The 25,297-nt window shown below is 37.8% G+C and overlaps 1 protein-coding gene across 6 annotated transcripts in view; it reads right to left on the bottom strand.

Moving 5' to 3' along the window:
- Window positions 1-25,297, bottom strand: part of LRP1B (LDL receptor related protein 1B) — a 1,041,366-nt gene that overhangs the window by 114,183 nt on the left and 901,886 nt on the right. For all 6 annotated transcript variants that reach the window (XM_067472799.1, XM_067472815.1, XM_067472824.1 and 3 more), the window contains exons 46-57: window positions 23,849-23,977; window positions 23,570-23,689; window positions 21,643-21,756; window positions 20,624-20,773; window positions 20,302-20,424; window positions 17,347-17,466; window positions 14,142-14,270; window positions 12,853-12,975; window positions 6,740-6,880; window positions 5,401-5,588; window positions 2,276-2,459; window positions 255-340 (exon numbers count right to left, since the gene is read on the bottom strand). In XM_067472799.1, the coding sequence (XP_067328900.1) occupies window positions 255-340; window positions 2,276-2,459; window positions 5,401-5,588; window positions 6,740-6,880; window positions 12,853-12,975; window positions 14,142-14,270; window positions 17,347-17,466; window positions 20,302-20,424; window positions 20,624-20,773; window positions 21,643-21,756; window positions 23,570-23,689; window positions 23,849-23,977 (1,607 nt within the window). The remainder of the gene's footprint in view (window positions 1-254; window positions 341-2,275; window positions 2,460-5,400; window positions 5,589-6,739; window positions 6,881-12,852; window positions 12,976-14,141; window positions 14,271-17,346; window positions 17,467-20,301; window positions 20,425-20,623; window positions 20,774-21,642; window positions 21,757-23,569; window positions 23,690-23,848; window positions 23,978-25,297) is intronic.

Below are 25,297 nucleotides of genomic sequence, written 5' to 3'. Positions count from 1 at the left end.
CATTCGTGCACTGTACAATTTGACAGCATAAGCCATACAATTATTTCTATAAACCTGGCAGAAAGGCAGTGGAAAAGATGATGGTGGTACCAATCTAGGACTTAAGGTAGTTTACACATTTTAACATACAAGAAAATAAAATTAAAAGCAGGTGTTTAGCAACTGATATACCGTACCTGAATTTAGTGTACCTGAGCAAAACAATGTGGATTCAAACTCTATAACAATATAATTATAAATAGTGATAATTATACCTGTTTAATTGAAGTATAGTTTGATCCATCGATTGTTATTTTTCTTATTTCATGGTGGTCAGCCAGAATTAAAAATGGGTCTTCATCTTAATATAGGAAAAGGGGGAAAACATTATGGCATAGTTTCAGTAATTTTATGGAACTTCAAGAACAGAAACGCAAGTGACGAAAAATAAAATGCTACATGGTGTGAACAGTGTTAAGGATCAAAGAAACATTAAAAGCACAATATTTCAAATAAGAGCAATGATGTGTCATAAACTGAGCAAGAGATTCAATTAGCTTCTCTTTCAGAGTACTTTGATTTATCCTTTATAATGCAAACAATATATTAGCACTCTAAATAATTTCACTTCCAAAATGAATTTTCAACGTAACTACTCAGCCTAGCTTTTAAGGAACAAATAGATGATAAGTATCAGTTGACATTAAAACAGAGGGAAATTCATATTGTCAGGCATTTGAAATTAATGTATGCCATAATTTTTAGTTAGTGAGATAACTCATTCTGAAAAAAAAGTTGTATATAGTAATATAATTTTGTAACATTTGTGTATCTGTGGAATATAGCAGGAACTTGAGTTAATTGATGCATTCTTCATTTGTATATTATCCATATTTATGTTGTATTGATGTACGCTCCTCTGATGTGTTGACTACAAGGAACTTATTAACATTAGCAAACCAAATAAAAACATAAAAAATAAGGCCGTAATTCAATGATAAACTTTAGTATATAACATCAGCAGAACTGGGACCTTTTTCTTGGTTTCCTTGCTGTGAAAGTGACCACAGGAATGTTGAAATAAACATAAATTTCAGTGAAAAATAATGGATCCAACAGAAAAAACAACACTGAAGGGGGAGAAGGAGGAAAGAGAAGAAGTGAAAGGCAGGAGGACAAGGGAAGAAGAAAAATGTGAATACAACAGGAAGACATGGGTAAGCAGGGAGAGAGGGGATACTTACCTAAGAACTGGCAGAGAAAGGAGAAAGAGAGAAATAACATGAAAAATTATGGAATAAAAAAGTAAAATGAAAGCATTAGTGGGGATGAACACTTCATGAGGGAAAGGAATTCATTCTATGGTTTCTATTATTTAGATTAAGGTGAAGGAGGTTGGATGAGGACTGGGAAAATTAACACTAAAATAGGACACAAATGGCACAGATGAGTATGAAATTATGTACGCATTGATTATGTACGCATTGATGTATAAATAATCTCTAACAATAATTTAATTTTCATTAAAATTCAGGCAGCTCAGTATTTTGCTGCACTGATCACTGTTGAAAGGGAAAATGAGGGAAAGAAGTGCTCAGGAGGGCTTTGGTGTATTTCTGATAGCTTGAACCAACAATGGCCGGAAGACTGTGTTTTCTAAACTTCAGAGAAGCACTCTCATCTTTCCTCATCTGGAGGCATCTAGAAGACCTAGAGACCTGGGAATCTGTTTTACTGTATATACTCATGTATGTCTAGAAATTGTATTTTTTTTAAAAAAAACCTGGGTTAACTTTTCCATGGATCAATGTAATTACTATAGCTTAATTCTCATCAGAAAAAGAATGATCTGTGAACAGAATAGTGAAAGATAAGAACTTAATCTGTTCTGGGAAAATCTAAATGAAGCACTGACACCCTTCTACTATTTCTACCGTGGTGCCGTTTCTAAATTTTCTTGAATGCCTAGGTGGGAAAATGGCAGTGGCAACAGCATACATTTCAAACTATGCATGACTCATAAAGGTCACAAAAGAAAAAATATATATTTTCATAATATTATGTCATGGGATTTTTTTCTGAAACAAATTCAGTTTTAAGACAGCTTCCTTGGCACTACAAAGCCTAATATAGTGTATTTCAAACATATTTTTTAAAAAACCACATTTACACCTTAATCCTACAAAATTAAGGAAGACAACTTCACAGTGAAGCCAAATGGCATTCCCTAGATTTCAATGACAGAAGAATATAAAGAAGTGGTTTCAGTCTTTAATATTTCTGTAGATAATGATACCTGAGAGAGATTTGCAGCTATGTTGGTTAGTAAGTTGCATTTCATAACCGTCTGCACATAGGCATTTGTAGGTTCCATATGTATTGATGCACTGTTGGCTGCATGGAAAGCCAGATGCACATTCATCAATGTCTACACATGTTCTGCCATCATCCTTCAAATGGAAGCCAGGCCAACATTTACACTACAAGGAAAATAAAACAACCTTTGCATCAAACACACTGAGATTGTTTTCCTATACTCACTAATCTGGGAGTACGTCATACTGAACTTAGTGGGAGCCACTTTTGAATAGAATTGTATAAAATTATACTATATAGTATTGTAAAGTAAATTTCCTCAGCAGGCATGACATCAGTTAGTTAAAAATGTGGTTCATAACCTCATTGATCTCAGCATCCAAAACTCATATCAAAGGGAAATTCTTTCAGGAGCTTTATCACCTACATTGGCAACATTTCACAATATTAGAAATGAGAAAATCCATAAAATCTCTACAATAGCTCATAGCAGATGTTTGTTTGAAGAGATGCTTATGGAGATAGGAGTGGAAGCAAAGCTTCTGCTACTACTATATTTCTTCATGTGCTTCTCTTTTTCAAAGTAAGCCGGGGTGCTTCTACACAGGCCCAAATGCGAATGAAACCAGCAATTTAAATGCTGATTTCACTTGAATTTGGTGTCCAGAGGGCTGGCCAAACCCCCACCCTTTCGGCAGGTTGGTAGCCAATATCTTCCTAAGTCGATCCGTGATTGGTCTGGGATGTATGCCATGCCCCCCACACCACCCTCCCCTATCCTGCAATCCCTTGTTTTGCCCTAAAATTTACCTGAAAAGTCTCCAAAAAGAGGCATGAATTATATAGAGAACTCCTGGCACATCAAAATGACACCAGGAGTTTGGGAGGGGACCATCCCTCCTCTCTTCAACAAAGCTCCTGGGGCATCAAAAAGATGTGCCAGGAGCTTTCAAGCTAACAGGATTAGCTTTAAGCATCATTTGGACACTTCCGGCTAATCTGTTTTAAATTCTGAGTTTCCTGTGTAGATGGCACCCAGGAAGCCAAAATTCCCATAGAAAAATGATTGATAGGGAAGGGACTTAAATTCAACTCTTCTATTGTAAATGATTAGTGGACAAGCACTTATACAAGTTCCATTAATTCAGTACTTCTAGTATTTCTGGAGCTAAACAATTAGATTTAGGTCAACAACTTAATCCTTCTTTTGTCTGATATTTTTCTTCTCCAACTTTTCTTTGGTTAGATGATTTACTGCATGAAAACTAACATAGAACAACATTTCCCTTGCAGAACTAATACAAGTCTAAAATGTAGTCCCACTATGTGAAAAGAAACAAGCTAGCAAGCCCGGGAAATGATTGCTTCTATTAATTTGCAATATGTTCCAAGTGAAGTTTTCCAAAAGGAGAAATAGTTGTAATTCATTAATTGTGCTAAAGGTGCCATAATTGCAAGTTCTTCTAGCACATGATTGAAAAAGCTCAAAAAAGAATGCATTTTGAAATTTTCTTTCATCAACCATTATTAAATGTTTAATTTCTAGACCTTGTTCATATTGTTGCACATTTTCAACAATACTGAGTTTGTGTAGTTCCCTTTTTTGTTACATACAAACATTGAACCACAATGCAAAATAAAATACCTAAATATTAGGGTTGCCATATTATCCAGTTGTCACATTCCCCTGGATTCTAAGGATATTAATCTTATGTCTGCCTGGATCCTTATCAACCTGACATTTCATTACAAATGTTTAGCCAAGGGACAGGAAAAGTGCAGCTCTCATGCTACATAAGCCTCACAAACTGCAAAACAGAGTGTTGATCTGTATTGATCTTAAGGAATTTAAGCTTGCTAATGTTTTCCATGACTCAACCAATAAGTGAACTTAAAGCATCTTCATAGAAATGTAAATTATAGAGTGATTTTCTTCCAATTCCTTGAGCAAATGTTGCAGTTTTGTGAGAAAGCCTGCTGGAATAGAGATGGTTGAGTTCTGTTATTATAGAGCTGGCTAAAAACAGTTACTAGAAATGAATGGAGCCAAGTTATTGTAATAAATAAATGAAGGCAAAATACTACAGAATAAAAAAACTGAGGTAAAGGAATACAATTCCATAATTAAATTATTAGCATTTAAATTGTCATAGATTCTGTTGATTTTTCTGCAACAGATTTTCAGTGAGGTAGTTGTATTAGTCTGCTGTATCAAAAAGAGAAATAGACCTGAAAACTCAAAAGACTGCAAAAAAAGGTTTTTTGGGGGCACAGACTTTTTCTGGGTAGTGATATCTAGAAAGTCTCCTACTGCTTGCGGTAGGAGAATTACTACTGCTGTCCTCACTCTGGAGCCATCTGCATTTCACCACTCTGATTTACAGTTCTTGTTAAGAATGTTACCCAGTTGAAGGATGAAGAACGCATGAGATGGAGATCTGGGAATCATGGAAAGAAAAAATAATAATGCTGGGGGTAGCAGGCTGATGTGACTTCAAGGAACATTAGCAGCCACTGCCACACAGTGAGAAATGCAGAGGGCAGAAGATGGATGGATAGAGGTTAATAGGACAGAGAACAGAGCAGCAAGGAAAAGGGGAACCCACAGTACTGTGAGAGTTAGCTAGAGCAACCAGGAGATGGGGGATTAATGGATAAACAGAGCAGCAAAGTGATGCAGGGTAGGCAAAGAAAGGAGTGGGTCAAACCCCACTCAGTGGGACAAGTCCTGGACACTCCGGGCAGGCAATATTAAGCATATATCTAAGATGTATAGGCAGACATCTCTGTAAACACAGATTAATGTTAAATCACATGCAGTTTCCTTTCTCTAGTAATTCAAAATAATTACTCTTTATGCTTTATTGCCCTCTGCAGCCTGTTGCCAACTATTAGAAATGAGATTTACCATTTGAACTACAACATGTCTACATTAATTTATAGCGCCTGAACAAGTCAATGGGGCTATGGTATTAGTATTATGTAATGTTCCTGCTCACCCAAATTATCATGACAATAGTTATGTTTATTTTTAAAAGCTATATATGATTTTGTTCTATGTTTTATTTATCTATATATTGTATAATACACACCAGGACTACCAACCTTGTACCCAACTGGAAGATCCTGACAATCTTGAGAACAGCCACTGACTTTTTTGCTCAAACATTCATTAATGCGGCAATTTCTCTCATCAGATCCATCACCACAATCCTGTTTAGTATCACAAACATCTCCTTGTGGGATACACTTGCCATTTTTGCACATAAAAAAGGAACTGTTGCATGACTGTTCTAAAAATAAGAAACAAGGGTGGAGAAAACACAAATGGAATGCAAGGAATATGTTAAGGATTATCACCTATTAAAATTCAATCACAGCAGACCAGTTCAGATGCTATTTTACTAACTTCTGCCTCACAAGCAAGAACTATGTGGTTGGCACCCATATGGGTTCCATGATGACACTCTTGGTTGCCCTCCAACATCAAGTCTGAATGACAGGCAGGTTATCTATATTTACATTTCATGCCTTGCACAGCTGTGTTGTGACACATTTTTTTCAACTGTGTAGTGCATGCCAGTTCTACCTGTGTCAGTTTCACACTGCTAAATCAATAACAATGATTCATACATAGACCTCACTGGTATAGCCAATACCATGCCAGTATATTCTGAAGCCATAAATCCATGGCTGGTGCTATTTCTTTAATTTGATATATTATTCGCTCATTCAAAAGGCTCAGGTTATGTCAGTATGCTAATTATATTTGTCAGGCTAGGTCATCAAAAGTAAGTTCAATTACAATCAGGGCTTACTCTTCAAGTCATTATTTCAAAATGTATTTTATCATTGTATATGTAGAGTATTCTAAAACAATCCAACTGAAATCTATACTGCAGCAAAAACCTCAGTAGGAATCAATAGTATTAATCAACGTGTATAATTTCAGCTGCAGTCTAACAAGTAGAATTTAACTGGTTACAGCTATTGGTTATATTCTTTTCTGACTCTTCCCTGTCCAAGAATGCCAAATGTTTCACTTCAGTCTCTCTTACATACAGCATCATCCGGCAGCTGTTGTACCCAAAGATCTTTAGATCAGGACCAGTAAGTTTGAAACTGATGGATTGAAAGGCATAGTTAATCTTCCAAAAAGGAAGCATGTAAGTAATACATATACATGAAGAACATTTTGGATAAGAGAGATAATATCTGGTGCGGAAAACATGTGGTTCTACTACTCCCATTATCCCTTATTATTGGACTTTTGGGAAGATCTCTTGCAAGTTAGAGTCCAACAGTTGGAGGGTCTCTGTCCTGTATCCCTGGCTATTTCTTTTTCTGTATGCTTCTGTGAATAATATATTATTCTTGAAATATAACTGTTGTATAATGAGTTATGAAGCAAATACAAAATTCCCATATATTTAAAAAGCTGAACCTGCACTTCTGCATTTTATGTTAAGTGGCTCTTCATCAGAATGATCTGGACAATCAAAATCTCCATCACATTGCCACTGAGAATTTAAGAGACATCTTCCATCAGCACAGCTGAATTCTCCAGGATTACAGTGACGATAACCTAAAAGAAGAATGAACATTCATACTGAGCATCTCTGAACTTTGGCACATTTTTGCCACTTAAACACTTCTACCCCTTTTCCTTTGCAAAAGTTCTGCATGCCTTCATAGTAAATGAGGTGAGGATTTGAATTCAATGGACAAAGTGTCTTCCTGCTTTGAAAATAACTATACCACCAAATTTCATGAAGACCATTTTATTTATTTATTTATTTATTTACATCACTTATATCCCACCCATATCAGCCCGCAGGCGACTCAGGGCGGTCTACATATCGGCACAATTCGATGCCATCAATACAATACAAAAGCAAAAACAATTAAGTGCATTTAGACAAAAAAAGTACAATAACAATTTAAAAAGAGCTATATCCTCTCATTCCAATCCTCGTCCATTTCATCGTCTTGGCCGTTCCTGGGTCATTCTCCATCTCAAGCTTGACTTATCTATTCCGGGGTTCCGAATGCCTGCGCGAAGAGCCAGGTTTTCACTCTCTTACGAAAGGTCAGGAGGGAGGGGGCTGATCTAATATCCCTAGGCAGGGAGTTCCACAGCCGAGGGGCCACCACAGAGAAGGCCCTGTCTCTCGTCCCCGCCAAGCGTGCTAGCGAAGCAGATGGGATCGAGAGCAGGGCCTCCTCAGATGATCTTAACTTCCTGGAGGGTTTGTAGGAAGAGGTGTGTTCGGATAGGTAGGCTGGGCCAGAACCGTTTAGGCTTTATAGGCTAAAGCCAGCACTTTGAATTGGCCCCGGTAGCAAACTGGCAGCCAGTGGAGCTGGCGCAGTAGAGGAGTTGTGTGCTCCCTGAGTGCCACTCCTGTTAGCAACCTGGCTGCTGCACGCTGGACCATTTGAAGCTTCCGAGCCGTCTTCAAAGGCAACCCCACGTAGAGCGCGTTGCAGTAATCTATGCGGGATGTAACCAGAACGTGGACTACCATGGCCAAGTCAGACTTCCCAAGGTACGGGCGCAGCGGGCGCACAAGTTTTAGTTGTGCAAATGCTCCCCTGGTCACCGCTGAAACCTGGGGTTCCAGGCTCAGCGATGAATCCAGGATCACACCCAAGCTGCAAACCTGCGTCTTCAGGGGGAGTGTAACCCCATCCAGCACAGGCTGTAACCCTATGCCCTGTTCGGCCTTTCGACTGACCAGAAGTGCCTCTGTCTTGTCTGGATTCAGTTTCAATTTGTTCACCCTCATCCAGTCCGATACAGCGGCCAAGCACTGGTTCAGGACCTGAACAGTCTCCTTAGTAGTTGGTGGGAAGGAGTGACAGAGTTGGACATCATCTGCGTACAGATAACACCGCACCCCGAAACTCCAGATGATCTCCCCCAGCGGCTTCATGTAGATGTTAAACAACATGGGGGACAGTATAGAACCCTGCGGGACCCCACAAGACAATGGTTGTGAGGTCGAGCAGTTGTCTCCCAATAACACGATCCTCTAGGAAGGACCTGAGCCACTGCAGAACAGTACCACCAAGGCCCATTCCCGCGAGGCATCCCAGAAGGATACCGTGGTCGACGGTATCGAAGGCCGCTGAGAGGTCCAGCAGAACCAACAGGGACACACTCCCCCTGTCTAGCTCCCGGCGCAGATCATCCAATAAGGCGACCAAGGCTGTCTTGGTACCATGTCCCGGCCTAAAGCCAGACTGTGCCGGATCCAGATAATCCGTGTCTACCAAGAATACCTGGAGTTGTGAGGCCACCACACGTTCCAGGACTTTGCCCAAAAAGGGGAGATTGGAAACAGGCCGATAGTTGACGAATTGAGTGGGGTCCAGTGATGGTTTTTTCAACAGCGGTTTTATTACAGCTTGTTTTAAGCTCGCTGGAATTTTGCCTTCCCGAAGGGAGGCATTAACCACCACCTTCACCCACTCGGCCAATCCCCCTCTGGCCTCCTTTAGAAGCCAGGATGGGCAGGGGTCTAGGATGCATGTGGTTGCCCTCATTCCTCCAAGTATCTTGTCCACATCCTCGGGTTTCACCAATTGAAATGAATCCACCAAAATCGGACAAGCAGGTGCTCGTGTTACATCCTCAGAGACCGCCGTTAACATGGTATCCAGGCCAGAACGGATCAAAGCGACTTTGTCCGCAAAGAACCGAGCAAATGCTTCACAGCGGGCCATCGAGTTGTCAGGGTTCCCTTCCGGAATGGTGGGATTTAATAGACCTCTGACAACTCGAAACAACTCAGCCGGACGGTTCTTTGCGGACACAATATTGGCCGCAAAGAAAGATTTCTTTGCCGCCTTTATCGCCGCGGCATATGCCCTTAGAAGGGCAACAAACCGTGTTCGATTTGACTCGCTCGGGTCCGAACGCCACACGCGCTCTAGTCTCCTCTTCCTTCGCTTCATCGCTGCCAGCTCCTCGTTGAACCAAGGAGCTGGTTTAGCTCGGCTACTTGAGAGGGGAAGTTCTGGAGCAATCGTGTCTATTGCCCTAGTCATCTCCCCATTCCAGAGGGACACCAGGGCATCAACAGGATCACCAACCGAGGTGGCGGGAAAATCCCCAAGAGCCTTCAGGAATCCATCCGGATCCATAAGTCTCCTAGGGCGGACCTTCTTAATGGGTCCTCCACCCCTGCAGAGGTTATGGGGTGCAGTGAGTCTAAACCTGATCAGGTGATGGTCGGGCCATGGCAACGGAGTAATAGATAACTCCTCAATACCGCCACTGTCCTCCCATCCCTGGCAGAAAACCAAATCCAAGGTGTGTCCTGCACTGTGAGTAGGGCCAGATACCATTTGGGACAGCCCCATGGTTGCCATGGAAGACATGAAGTCCTGAGCCGCTCCTGATAGGGTGGCCTTGGCGTGGACGTTGAAGTCCCCCAGCACAATAAGCCGTTGAGACTCCAACACCAGGCTCGAGACCAACCCAGCTAGGTCAGATAGGGAGTCTGTAGCGCAGCGAGGTGGACGGTACGCTAACAGAATCCCTATTCTATCCCGGTCACCTACCCTCAGGTAGACACATTCACAAATGGTTGACTGCGGGATGGGGCACCTGGTCAGGGAGATGGAATCCCTATAGACCACTGCAACCCCGCCTCCCCGTCCTCCAGGTCTCAGCTGGTGCTGTACGGAAAAACCTGGTGGGCACAGCTGGGTTAGATTCACTCCTCCAGTCTCATCCAACCAGGTCTCTGTAATGCACGCCAGGTCTGCCTGTTCCTCCAAGATTAAGTCCTGGATGAAAGTTGTTTTACCATTTACAGACCTGACGTTCAACAGCACCACCTTTAACCCGGAGGAAACGCCATCCTTGGTACCCAAACTTACCTTATCAGGAAACCGCTTCAGTTTTACTAATACATTCTCTCATTCCCTAGGCCGAATTAAAGGTCTCCCTTTCCCGCATCTCCTCCTCCTCCCCCTTATTACTTCAATGCCCCCCCCGGCTAGTGGCACTCCCCCCTCCCTCCAATCCAACAATTGTTTCTCTTCCTCTTTGTAGCATTGAGGTAGTTAATTGATTCACTCGATCTTCATTTATGATTGGCATTTCTCCCCATTTATCACTCTCCCCCCTCCTGCATTCTGTAATCCCTTCTAGCCCTCCCCCACCCCCACAAAGTGTAAACAAAAGTGCAAAGTGCAGATGGCTAGGGAGCAGCATTTGGTAAAAGGTATAATATCAGAAAATATGAGGTGCTAGAGCTAGAAGAAATATTGTACAATAAAAAGGTGTTTTCTTTTTTGTGTGTGTTTTGAACACGATCCTCTTGTTACCTAAAGTATATTGACCACTGCACAAAATAGTGTATAAGACAATGCAATTACTATACTTTAAGTCCATATATATATATATTAGGCTTGGGTAACTACAGAAAAATTTGGTTCTAAACTCGTTTCGTTTTTAGGGAGGCCCTTGCGTTTCGTTTTTTAAAAGAATTCCGAAATTTTCCTTTAAAAAAGTTCAAAATATACGAAATTTCATAAAATTACTAATCAATTCGTTAATGGCGGATGCGATTGCGCAATATGCTAAAAAAAACCCTCCAAATGGGACAGGGGGAACTTCTGAAGCTTCCCTCTCCCTCTGTTGTTGACTGTTGGTGTGATAATTTATTTTTTATCACTGATAAAACAAACAACAACTATAAAACTTGCACCAGATATACGGAAATAATTACGAAACAATTTTGAAACAATTTTGAACCAATTACGAAACAATTACGAAACAATACGAAATAAATTGGAAAAATTGTTTCGATTTTTAATTACTCCTCACAGTAGTCCTGCATGGCTCAATATTGGATCGTAAGCTAATTTAAATACGAATTAATAACGAATTACGAAATTAACGAACGAAACCGCCCAAGCCTAATATATATATATATATATATATATATATATATTAGGGCTGGGCGGTTTCATTTCGTTAATTCGTAATTCGTTAATAATTCGTTAATTTTTTCAATTACAAAACGATAACGAACCATTCTGGAGCAATTATTAAAAAAAACGAATTTTCAAAAATGTTTTGTAAATGCTTCGTATTTCGATATTGTATTCGTTTCGTTATTGTTTTGAGGTCGTTTCGTTATTATTTCCGCATGTCTGTGCCAGTTTTATGGTTTAATTAGTGAAAAAAAATTATAATATCACACCAACAGTCAACAAAAGAGGGAGAGGGAAGTTTCAGAAGGTTTTGGAGGTTTTTTAGCGTATTTCGCGGTCACGTCCGCCATTAACGAATCGATTCGTTATTGTTTCGGAAATCGATTCGTTAATGTTTTGTAATTTTTTTCACATTTACGAAATTTCGTAAATATCAAACTTTTTAAAAGGAAAATTTTGTAATTATTTTAAATATCGAAACAAAAAAAACTCCAAACACAAATCGATTTTAGAAACAAATTTTTCCGTCGTTACCCAGGCCTAATATATATAGAGAGAGAGAGAGGGAGAGAGAGAGAGAGAGAGAGAGAGAACCCTCTGATTACAATAGCAAAATCAGACTTTAGTTCATCCTTGGAGAATCCAAAATAAACATTGACACCCTCTCACCACCAATTCTATTATTTCTGCCATGGTGGCACAACTGGATATTTTGAAAACCTGGTTAGGGAAATGGCCATGGTGGCCAAGGTGGTTGGACCTCTGAGGCAATGCAGGTGCTTTCCCCTCTCTGTGGAATGACCCCCAACTTCTTAGTGTGTTTTATCAAATCCACAATTATGACCTCCAAATGTGCCCTCAACTTATACATGAGGTCAACTTACATCTTAGTATATATATATATATATATATATATATATATATAATCTTGCTATTTGATCATAGGTATTGCCTTTTTAATAGCTCCTGAAGCCTGGTGTGCTTCATTTCAAATAAAAAAATGAAATCATTCCCAAACATACAACTGCATAAGAAATAACAGCTAAGTTTTTTAAAAAAATAAAAAAAATAAATAGTATAGGATTCTGAAGTACACAGTATATTCCAGAACAATGAAATTTGTAGAATTTGAAGAAGAAGCATACTGAATTTAGTGAGAAAAAAGGATATAAATTTCATACATTTTACAAAATGTTTATGCACACAAAAAAAATCAACAGCCTTGAAAATAAAATAATATTTTTGCATCAATCATTGTTTCTACTGTATTTTCAAGAACCATTTTCCAGCCTGTTAGGCATACATATAGATAAACATTTGCATAGTTAGGGAAAATTAAATATCACCAAGATACCCATTAATTTTGTTGTCAATCAGCATATGTATAATTTTTGCTCAATATAGGAAAACCTAGGAACTTCTTATTTAAATTTCCCAGAATACAGAAGAACATATATTCTCTAAATATAAAATACAAAAATAATATAATTTAGCTATAAAATAATATATGATAAAGGATTTATTTATATCAGTATAAATATAGTTTCCTTTTCAATCCAGCTTTACAATTCTAATTTAATCAGATTAGATTTTAATTGTACTTGCCACATTCCAGGGATTCATCTGATCCATCTCCGCAATCATCATCATGGTCACATACAAATTGCTTTGGAATGCAGACTTTATTGCGGCATGTGAAAGTGTTTTCATCACAAGTATTATTAGGCGCTATGAAAAAATGGGGAAAATATTTGAAAATAATAAAAAAAATCTAACACATTTTTGTACTGGAGCAAGATTCAACCAGAATTGATTCTGCAAAAGAATGGCATGTCTGTTTGTGCTGGTATTTCTTTTTTTAATAGAAAAATGTATTCTGACTTCTATACATTTCTATTTGTTTGCATAACTTGGGTAGAAAACCAGCTGGCAATTTAAGGACAAAACTTTTCCTGTGAAGAAAATAATATATAACATGCAATGTTTTGTTGCTTGTTTTAAATTATGTACCATGTATTCTTCTACTTTACTGGAAATATACCATTCCATTTCTTTTCCATGATAACTAGAATCTGACCAGAAAGAACACGAAGTGTCTGTGGAGATACTACACATTTTTTTTTTAAAGTTGGTGTTACACAGATATAATTTGTTCAGGAGTATGTACTAAAGCTGGCAGAATACATTGGCTGCTGTATTATTTGGTGAATTACCTGTCATACTTTATGTCTATCACATAGGATCTATCTAGTTGCATGTTCATTACTGAATTGGAAAGTCTGCCTTTTTACAAATGGTTCTAAGTAGACTTCATTACAAAGAGCTGTAGGTGCTATCATGACCCGTCAAAAGAAACGTCATCAATTTTTTTAAAAAAAAAAAAACAACACTGAAATTCTCCCTTTGATGTGGGGAAATTATCTTCTGGAAATAGATGTATTTGAACCCCCTCTGTAGTAGCCTTCACGAGGCACATGAAACAGATTTCATCATTTGTTACAGTCGTCTCTCACCAGTAGGGCATTCTCCTCACTTCCAGTATTAAATGGCAAATTCCAAATAATATGGATCATCACAAGCACATCTGCTCCTTTTAATGGCTGGTCTTTGTGCCATAGGTGCTGCCATTCTTTTTTGCAAGGTTTTCTTTTTCTTTTCCTTTTTTTTTTTGGGGGGGGGGGGGTCTGCTTAGAAACTAATATGCATGAGCTTTGTAGGTCCTAGACCATTTATTTAGACTTTTGGCTGACTTTATTTGAATCTGGCCTTTCCAAGTGGAAAATATATCACTTTATGTGATATAAGGTAAATATGAGGGATAAAATATATCACTTAATGTTTTAAAAGACAAAATAAACACAAAAGGGAATAGGAAGAAAATACATGCTGCATACCGCATCCTGCTGTAGCAAGCTCATCACTTCCATTGGGACAGTCTCTTTCTCCATCACAAAGCCAGTGCTGAGGAACACAGGCATAGGAATCTAAGCAGTTGAACATGTTTGGGGCACATGTTACTGAGTCTGCAGAAAGGTTAATTGTTAAATATTTTAAAAATATCTTACAGATTCATTACTTTTGAAAGCTATGTTCTTAAGAGCTCTAGATACCATTGCTAAAAAGAAGTCAAATTCCAGTTACTGAACTCTAAAGTCCCAATAGGACAACTGAGATACAATATGTTGGAGGACTCTGAATAGTGCTAATCAAATTATTATTTATACGCTAAGGAGCAATATTCAACTCCCTATAACATTTTATTGTTCATCAACTGTATGGTATGAAGTATTACATTTTAAAATACTTTTAAAATATGAAAAATAGTTCTCATTCAGTGAATGACCTCATTCAGTGAAGAGGTTGTCAGCCAAATAATTTATGTCATACACAACGAGTTCAGATTAGATGGAGAGAGGAATGCATTTATTATTGATTGAATGGTATTTAGATGCCACCTTCTAACAATAATTCTTTAAAAAGGATAAACAAGTATTAGAAGTAGTAGCATATAACAGAACAAAACTAGGACACAGAAATTTGACAGATCTTAACACTAAAACTGTCACAAGGAAGACATTTTTAAAATGTTGATCTGCTGGAGAAATGTTTCATAATGTGGCATCAATAACTTCCACAAACCTTTATTAGAGATTGAAATAATATTGAAAAATATGTGTGGGCATGGGAGAGCATGCAAAGCTGGAGGGAGGCCCATGCCAGCGACTCCCTTCAAGGCATGGGGGTTCTGTGTGGGAAGTTTGGCCCAATTCTATCATTGATGCAGTTCAGAATGTGCTTTGATTGTAGGTGAACTTTAAATCCCAGCAACTACAACTCTCAAATGTAAAGGTCTATTTTCTCCAAACTCCAGCAGTGTTCACATTTCAACATATTGAGTATTTATGCTAAGTTTGGTCCAGAACCATCATGGTTTGAGTCCACAGTACTCTCTGGATGTAGGTGAACTACAACACCAAAACTCAAGGTCAATGCCCACCAAACCTTTCCAATATTTTTTGTTGGTCATGGGAGTTCTGTGTGCCAAGATGGGTTCAATTCCATCTTTGGTGGAGTTGAGAATGCTATTTGATTGTAGGTTAATAATAAATCTCAGCAACTACAACTCCCAAATTGCAAAATCAATCCCCTCCAACCCCACCGTTATTCAAATTTGGGCATATCAGATATTTGCGCCAAATTTGGTCCAGTGAATGAAAATACATCCTACATATTGGATATTTACATTACCATTCAAAACAGTAGCAAAATTGCAGTTATGAAGTAGCAACAAAAAATAATTTTATGGTTGGAGGTCACCACAGCATGAGGCACTGTATTAAGGGGCTGCGGCATTAGGAATGTTGAGAACCACTGTTCTAAGAAGTTTTCTTGATTTTAATGTTGTTGATGGACCTGAGGTCTTTTATCCCTAAAGAGTTCCTAAGTGTGCTTTTGTACATGTGTGCGTGCGCATGCGAACACATGTACACATGTATTTAATACACTTTCCATCATTGCACGGCCTCCTTAGCTGAATGCAGTTTCAAATTTGAACACAAATTGTGGACAGCTTTCCCTTAGTCTAGGAAATAAGGTCCTATGCATATTATTATTCTCCTTTGATCTCCCCACCCTACAATTATTGTCTGTTAAGTTTTCATTTAAGCATAAAAACCACTGAAAATGCAAAACTATCTGAGTTAACAAGGCTAGCTAAAAACTCAATGCTATAGTAGGCTGCATCAATAGGAGTATAGTGGGTAGGTTGAGGGAAGTCATAGTCCCACTCTATTCTGCTTTGCTCAGACCTCATCTGGAATATGGTGTCTAGTTCTAAGTGCCACAATGTCAGAAGGATATGAACAAACTGGAATATGTCCAGATGGGGACAACTAAAATGATCAAAGGTTTGGAAGCTAAGGCCTATAAGGAATGGCCAAGAGAGTATGTCTAGCTTGGAGAAAACAAGGCTGAGAAGGGACATGACAGCCAAGTTTAAATATTGAGGAGGGGACAAGCTTATTTTCTGCTGTTCTGGAGACTAGGGCATGGAGCAAAGGATTCAAATTATAAGGAAGAGGTTTCCACCTAAACATCAGGAATAACTTCCTGAGGGTAATAGCTGTTCCTCAGTGGAATATGCTGCCTCAAAATATAATGGAGTCTTCTTCTCCTGAGGTTTTTAAGCAGAGGCTGGATGGTCATCTGTTGGGTGTGCTTTGATTCGGTATTCCTACATGGCAGAATGGAGTTGCACTGGATGGCCCTTGGGGTCCTTCCAACTCTAGGATTCTATTATTCTAATTCTCATATTGAAATCACGGTAGGCTTGTTCTCTTTCTTTTGTAAATCACAAATTAAGTACAAGAGTACAGTAGAAATGTATGACTTGGCTTCTTGAACAGTGTTAGACATGATGGATTTTTACTACTTTTCTGGTTCTTTACAGCTTCTGACTCTAAAGTTTCTTATCACTTGGAGAAGAAATGATGCAATTGTCTGTTATTATGCCTGTTATCTTAGCCCTATATGTGAATGCTGTTTGAAATATTTTGAGGACGGGTCAGAATGTCTACATTAATATGCATACTATGCAGAATCACGATCATTTTGAGTGCAAATTTACAACTCCAGCCAGCACTTAAAAGCCTACATAAAATATTTAGGTAATACATTATGCACATTACTAATGTCATGCCCTCACCAGAGAATGTATCCAGTGATAATAAGTACAAGCACTCCACCCCAATCTGAAAGGAGTGGCTGCTCCTGCAGACTCAGCACCTCAGATAGAGAAGATCGCACCATGGGATAGGGTTGTAAGATCAAAAAAGGGACATGGCACAGTACTCCTTTTTGATACACCAGTAAAAAAAATTCTGTTGTCGCTCAGACTGTTGCTCTTAAATTGTAATTTTACTCTTGTGGTTTTAGAGATCCAAAAAATGTTTTAAAGTTTGTTACTGCTTCTCTGATTAGTATCTCACTGTCATTTATAACATCTTCCAACCTCTTTATACGCTGCTTTCAGGGAGGCTCACATTTTTGGAATAAATGCTTGTACATTTGTACATGTTTTAAATAAATGCTTGTACTCACCGCAAATAACTTCACTTTCATCCAAGCCATTTCCACAATCATCCTCTCCATCACAAGCCCATTGTTTTGAGATGCATCTATTCTCAGAACATGCAAACTGATTCCATGAACAAGAAGAATCTGAAAGGAATTGCAAATGAAAGAGGCTTTGTTGCTGTGTGCCTTCAAGTCATTTTCTGACTTATGGCAGCCCTAAGGCTAAGCTATCACACGGTTTTTTGGCAAGATGTACCCGGGGGGGGGGGGGTCCCATTAGTTTTCTCAGAAACAAAAGGAGGTTTATTTGTTCAAGGTCATCCAGCAGGTTTTCATGGCCAAGTGGGGATTCAAACTATGGTCTTCCAAAGTCCTAGTCATTTAAGTCACTGCAAAAAAAATTATAAACGGCAGAATGTAGGAAATATTCTCCTGCCTGGCTAGAGGAGAAAATTCATATTTTCTTATTTTTCAAAACATGGTGAGCAAAACCTGATTCAACAGTCTGATTTACCAGTACAACAATTCTTTATTGATTAGTCAATTCTGACCATATCAAAACATGCAAAACATACAAATCATACACATACAGTAAAACCATATATGAATACAAAGCATCATGGCCTACTGGCCTGTCGACCCACTCCTAAATAATTGAGCAACTACAAGATAAAGAGGTTAAAAGATTAAAAATTGATTAATTCCTTAAAATAGGGTTAGGGTGGGGGGCATGGGTAGGTAAAACTAGTGGCGTGTCCATATTAAGTTTTTAAGTTTGAGTTTTGTTGATGGCAGCAAGGTTGCCTCTCTCTGCTTCCATCTTCTCACGGATGGCCAGCGCTTTTGAGGTAAAAAGGGTCAATTTTAAGATAGAGTTTTTATCTGAACCCTGAAGGAGGATGTGCAATTTCTCCTTATTCTCTAAATGAATATGGTTCTCCAGCAGAGGCTCTAGGTAGTAAGACCGGATCCTGTTGTAGTAGGGATATTTTAAGAAAAAATGTTCTGAGTCCTTCACTTCTGCATCTACCTCATGGCACCCACAGGTTCTCCTCGTGTAGGGGATATTCTGATGTCGTCCCAACTTGGACTTAATGTCGAGCTGCTCAAATCTAGCCCGGGTAAAAAAATTTCTAATATAGAGTGGAAGTATAAAAGAGAGGTAAGGTTCCATGCCCACATTACATTTAAATTTGGCCAGGTATGGAGTGGCTCTAGCTTGCACTATGTTTGTTAGATCATTTTGTGCAGCAATGTCGAGCGCTCTTTGGTATACAATTGAGCATACATTTGTCCCAAAATTTGTTAACTCGTGGGGGGCAAAACCTAACCTACTAACTGTGTGGCCAAATCTGCTAAGCTAGGATGACCACTCTTTGTGGTTTTCTTGTTCTAGAAGGCATAGGGCTGGGAGTCTGTGTGGTTGCATTTCCCTTATTTTGTACCACCAATTGATCTGCCTCTTCAGAATTGTGGTGGAGATTGGGGGTACTCCCGTCTCTGCTCTCACTGCAGCTGACAGGGATGATCTCTCCACACCTAAGCCAATTTTCAGGTGGCGCAGTTGGAATCTCTCTACCAGTAAAGGGTCTTTCTCACCCCATATTTCAGCTCCATACAAGGCGATGGGGAACACCTTTGCCTTAAGAACCTTCAGAAAGGGGCGCAGAGAGCCCAGGTAATTGTGGTTGCACAATTTATGAATTGCCTGTGCAGCATTATCAGCTTTTGCAATACTTAATTTTAGATGTTGGGTCCATGCCCCTGATGCCGCAAAATGAAGACCTAAGTATTTAAATGTCCTCACTTGCTCCACTTTGTGCCCGTCAAGGTGCCATTTGGAAGCCTTAGCTTTCTTGCCAAAAACCATTATTTTGGATTTTTCTTTATTTATAGTGAGGGCATTTTCAGTACAATATTGGCTAAGTTTTTGCAGGGACCTCCTTAACCCGACTGGGGTAGTGGATAACAATACTATGTCATCTGCGTATATCAAGATATTTGTCTCCCTATCCATAATCTTTGGACTGTGAGATTCTTTCATATTCAAATATTCCACAATATCATTAATATAAAAATTAAAACAGAACGGAACCAACAAACATCCCTGTCTCACTCCCCTAGTTGTAGGTATTCCACTGGAGACTGCCCCACTGTTATCTAATCTCACTTTAACGGAGGAGTCATCATATAGAGCAATCATAAGAGCTAAGAGTCTTTTATCTATGCTGGACTTCAAAAATTTCCTCCAGAGTAACTCTCGGCTTATAGAGTCAAAAGCAGCGGACAGGTCTATAAAAGCAACATATAAACTTCTGTTCATTGAAGAATATTTGTCGATAACATGCTGAAGAACAAAGGCATTGTCTATAGTGGAGTAGCCTTGCCTGAAGCCTGCTTGTTCTTCTTTTATTATCAAATTATTTTCAGCCCATTCTTCTACTTTGTCCAGTAGGTATCTTGCGTAGATCTTTGCTGCTATGTCAATAAGGCTGATTGGGCGATAATTCCTAGGGTCAGCTTTAACTACTTTCTTCAATTAGTAGTTCTGGTAATTAGGTTGAATTTGATTTACTTTCTGAATACAAACAGGCTCCTTCAGTTTAGGGAGGGAGCTATGAATCAAAAAGAGGAACCCACCTGCAAGGAGAGAGTGAGGTACTATATTTCTCTGAATTACCACTCATTTGCAGTTCCCAGAGCCATCTGGAATCCAGTTCTAGAAAAGTTTTGAGGCTTGGAAACATGAAAAATGACACTGACAAACAGAAACAGAATAACAGAAAATGGCTGGCCTGCTTTCTTTGTCCAGTACCACTAGAAATCCATTGAGTCAAAGTCCAAATGTTTGTTATACTATCAACTGTACCTATTATAAACTCATCTGGTCTGCAAACTTATAATTGTTTTGGTATTTTTCAAAAAGAAAAATATATATGATTCTTTTGCTTCAAATGTTGTAAAGATTTTGCAGCTTACCACAGTGTATTTCATCACTTCCATCTTCACAATCTTTCTGACTATCACAAACCCAGGTATTCAAAATACATCTCCCACTAGGACAAGCAAAATAATTTTCTTCGCATGTATGTTTGTTCCGAACTGTAGGAAAGAAACAATGTATTTCCAGTAATTATATCTTGAGATGCTCTCTATCTATATCGATAATTATTTATACATGTACGTGTTTATACACACATAAACTGTATAGTAAAATAGCTTGTACCACTAATAAAAGCTGTGCTAAATTCTTTATCATTAAGAAAAAAATGAAAATTATTGTTTTACTTTTCCAAATTACCTGGACATTTTAATTCATCAGTATAATCGCCACAGTCATTTGATCCATCACATAGCCATTCCGGTAGTATACAAAGTGAAGTAAAATTACATCTAACAAACCCTGAGGACTTGACTCCAAGCTTATAGAAGTGAGTGCAGTCTGTATTATCTGAAGAGTACAAAATGCAGTAAGCATACATGAGTCATATATTCATTTAAACACAGATCTTATTTGATATAAGTTCAACAGCTTAGCTTTTCCAATCATAGCATGATCTGCTATCAACCCAATTAAGCTTTAATGGAGATTAGTTACAAGCAGATGTCAACAGATCAAATACAGAAGGAAAGAGTCTCAACCTCAGACACACAAAAAGACCATCACAGTATACTTAAAAACATCCAACAGTATTTTGGAATATAATTGCAATTAATAATAAAAATTAATACATACAGCCAATATAAATAACTGAACAGAACAGAATAGAATAATACAGAACTAAATGGGATTTATTGTCTGTCAATGGCAGGCTCATCTAAGATTGTTAGCAACCAGAATATAGATTATTACAGGAGCTAATATATTTTGCTTGCAGCTGGATTTTTTTAAATGAAAAGGGACATATTACACTTTGTATGTCTGCAACTCTTTTTTGCTTCACTTATTCTATACTGACTTTCTTTGTCAAATTATGTTCTTCCTTATATTATGTTTTGAGGCAGTATTCTATGTGTGTAATTTTATTTTCTGTCTTTCTTTTTATATTACCTTTAGTAGTACGTTTGCCTTTTGGTTGCATGTTGAAGTAATCTTTTCAGTTTTGTACTTATGCACTTTTTGCTCTTTTGATATAAAAATCTATTAGTAATTGCTACTATATAGCATTGTTTTGGTTTTTCACATGTTTGTGATGGACTTTTGTATTTTGTGGATATGTACAGGATTTCAGTGCAAATAATACAAATTAATTACACAGGAATGAAATACTAGAATAATATTAAAGGAAATGTTGGTAATGTAAAAATAGAGTTCCTTACTGCAATTTTTTTCATCAGAAGCATCCGAACAATCAATAACCTGATTACATTGTGCTGATTTTGCAATACACATTCCATCTGCACAGCGAAATTCTGTTGAAGTACATCCTGAAACTGCAGGATAAAGTATTAAGGGGGAGAGGAAGAGAGAGATAAATGCAGTTAGCACTGTTTAGCCCTCTTACTAAATCAACTAAATACTTGAAATATACTTTACCTAAAATAAAATTACCCAGACAATATGAGTATAATCTAGAAGAGCATCTTTTAGCACCTTTGTTTTTAGGATGTTAACATTTTCTATTAGTAATTTGTTTAAGGAAAATAATTCCCTCTTAGGGATATAATTTTTTACTAAGCTTCTTCCTGGAGATAGTGATGAGCAATTTCAGCAATTTTATTCCTGCTGAGAAAATGTCCTCAAACACTACACCATCTTTGAAGGCTTCTTGACATTTGGGATTTGTTCTATGCAAAATTTGTACTTATTTGTTTTGCAAAGGAAAGAGCATTTGCTGCATGTATAATAATAGAATTATATAATTATGAAGTTGGAAGAGACCATAAGGGCCATCCAGCCCAATCTCCTTCTGCTATGTGGGAATACAGAATCAAAGCATCACCAACAGATCCAGCCTCTGCTTAAAAATCTGCAGAGACCATATTTTAACATAGAAAACAAGCCTTTTTGTTCATATATCAGTAGATGTACTCAAGTATTTCAAAATGCTTGTCCTATCAAGCCCTCTATGACTCAGGTCCAGGTTATCTAAAGGGAAATGTTTTTCCACACAGGACTACCTGGGCTTTGAGAATGTCAGTGGAGGAGCTACTCACAATCCCATCATTTTACAGATAAATCTGACGAGGACATGGAAGAGGGGCTTCTTGACAGCTTCTCTTATGCTCTATAACTCCTTTATTATAAAGGTGACACTGTCACCCTCCTAAGTAGTTTTCCAGTGAAAGGCTTAGTTGTTTCTGTGGGCCTTAGGGTTGCTCATTGAGAAAAGGCATTTAATGGTGTGTTGCATTGCCTGTATTCATTATTTTGTATTGACTGTGCTTTTTAAGTACTTTTGATTTAAAGCAATTCTATCATGGAGTGTTCTGAAACTGAGAGGAAGTAACTTGCCCACAGTTATCCAGTTTTCATGGTTGAGCAGGAATTCAAACCCTGGTCTCCAGACTTGTAGTCCGACGTTCAAACTCGTACACCACTGTGGCTCCTACTGATAAGATATGTGTGTGTGTGTGTTTGAATTTTATGTGTATCTTTTTAACATTTGTAAGATGCCATTATCCCCCTCCTCCTCCTCATTGTCATTATCATCTTGGCTTCACCATTTTGTGTCATTGTTACTGACTGGAATTTTGAACCATCAATTATTTAGATTCTATCCAGAAGTCTAGGACTTAGAAGGGCAACACTGGGTAAAATAACATATTTCAAGTGGTTACACTATTTATGTAATTGTGGTATGGTCCATCTATTGTACTATTTATGGAGATTTCATTCAAATATTTTGTCATTTGGCATGAAATTTCTCCTAGACCATCAATCACCACTGGAACCTTAATTATTGTTTTTCCCCCTTTCTCATAATCACCATCACTTATCACCATTTTATATTTATTTGAATTCATATCCCACTTTTCTTCCAAAATCAGACCTAAAGGCATTCAATAATTATTATTTTTATTATTTTATGGAGCCACAGTCAGAAAATGCAAGTATGCATATTAAAAATCATGAATCAACAAGACCTTAAATGCTTCAGTCTTTCTTTTAACAGTTTCCAGGATAATTACCATTGCATTATCAAATCATTGGTATCTTAACCAAAGATATTTTTTTCAAAATGATAGTTTCACAACATATGTTTCAGTTTTCTAAAATTAGAGTGCAGATTAACTTGAGCAGTACCTTCACAGCCTATTTCATCAGAGTCATCACCACAATCATTTTTTCCATCACATACTTGATTAGTAGATATACAACGATGATTAAAACAGGGTTTAAAGCCTCTTCGACAGCTTCTGTTTTCTAGTAATTTAAAATAAAGATCAGCCTTTATTATTTACATGGAACATAGTGAGAAGTTTGGAGTTTCAGAAAACAGTTAACAAGTTATAGGCGGTTTTAAGTGAAAATTGGGTATGCTATAACCAAATGAAGAAAATATATTATCATGGTTTGACTTACCACAATAAAGTAACTTCTCATCAGATTTGTCCTTGCAGTGGGGTATACCATCACAGGAGAGTTGGTAATCAATGCACTCACCATTTCCACATTCAAATTCAGAGAAAAAGTTGCATGAGAAGTTTTTAGCTGAAATTACAAACATAAAAAACCAGGCTGGATTTCAAAATGAATGGGCTCAAACACCAAACTATTTAAAAATAGTTTCAAAAACTGAAAGGCTGGATCCAGATAATCCAGTATTATCTGGGAAGAATCTAGTTTCATTGTTTTTCTCCTCCCAAGTCCCTTGAACCATATCCCCTTGGGGCCAGGGGATCCCAAAGAATAAAATAGGCCATGTTATGAAGGTAGAGAGGCAAAGAGTGAGCCCAAGAAAATCAGGTGGACTCAACTTTGTTTACATTCACAGAAGGTGTCTATGATCAATCTCCCATGAACTCCCTGTTCTTCCTCAGCCAGTTGCATATTTGCCACAAGTGCAGCTGCAAATCTGTTTTTTAAGCACAGTATAGCTCTATTACTAGTAGTTACCATGGGACGGAACAATAAGGGCATAGAAACTATCTTGCTGTGACAACCTATTTTAACATTTGCAACTACATGACTTTTTAAATTCTTGAATCATTTCATTTTCCTCCATTCAGTTAAGAGCATGTGGTTTGGGAATCATGCTCCTTAGTACAATTTCAAAGCTGCTATGCCAAAGGCTGCAGAATAGATTTTGTGTCAAAGAACAAAACAGTACAGATTGAGAATAATAGAGTTTTTATCAATTATCCTGGGAAATCTAAAATTGGTAAAATTGCTCTCAAAAGGGACAAGCAAAGATTTCCATAACTCAAGACAAGATCTGGAATCTATGATTTTATTCATTTTTTAAGTTCCCCTCTGTATGTTTGAATTCACTGCCTGGACACATCAAGTGCTCACATTCTATAAAGTAGTTACGTGTTTTCTACATGCTATAAAACAACTTTGGTCAGAAACTTAAGAATATACTTGGCCCATTTTCTTGAAATATTTGTGGGTTTATTTCCTATTTTTTCTAAGTAACAATCGCCAGTTATATGACTTTCTGATTCATCAAACTTATTATCATGTGGGGTTGGTATATTGCTAAAGGGTTGGGAATTAGAAGACTATACAAAGGATAAACATATTTTGGATTAGATTTTACCCTCACATTTTCCTCCTAAACTTATATTTTTGATGCCATTAAATATTGGTAATCATCATACTTTACATGCTACTTAGCAGGCAACACTGTATTTTACATAATGTCTGGGAAACCTTGACTCTAACAAAAAAACTCTTGTTGGAAACCACATTTAAATGGTGTTTCCATTTGTATAGGCCTTTAGTATGAAATTAGGATATTATGATTTTATGGTAAATCCTCATAAGTTTTTATATATGCAATGGCTCTTTAAATTCCATACGTTCCAT

This window comes from Anolis sagrei, chromosome 1, assembly GCF_037176765.1.
Source record: "Anolis sagrei isolate rAnoSag1 chromosome 1, rAnoSag1.mat, whole genome shotgun sequence".
Lineage (NCBI taxonomy): Eukaryota > Metazoa > Chordata > Lepidosauria > Squamata > Dactyloidae > Anolis > Anolis sagrei.
The sequence above is the reverse complement of the archived record's forward strand: the minus strand, read 5'-3'. Positions and strand labels throughout refer to the sequence as shown.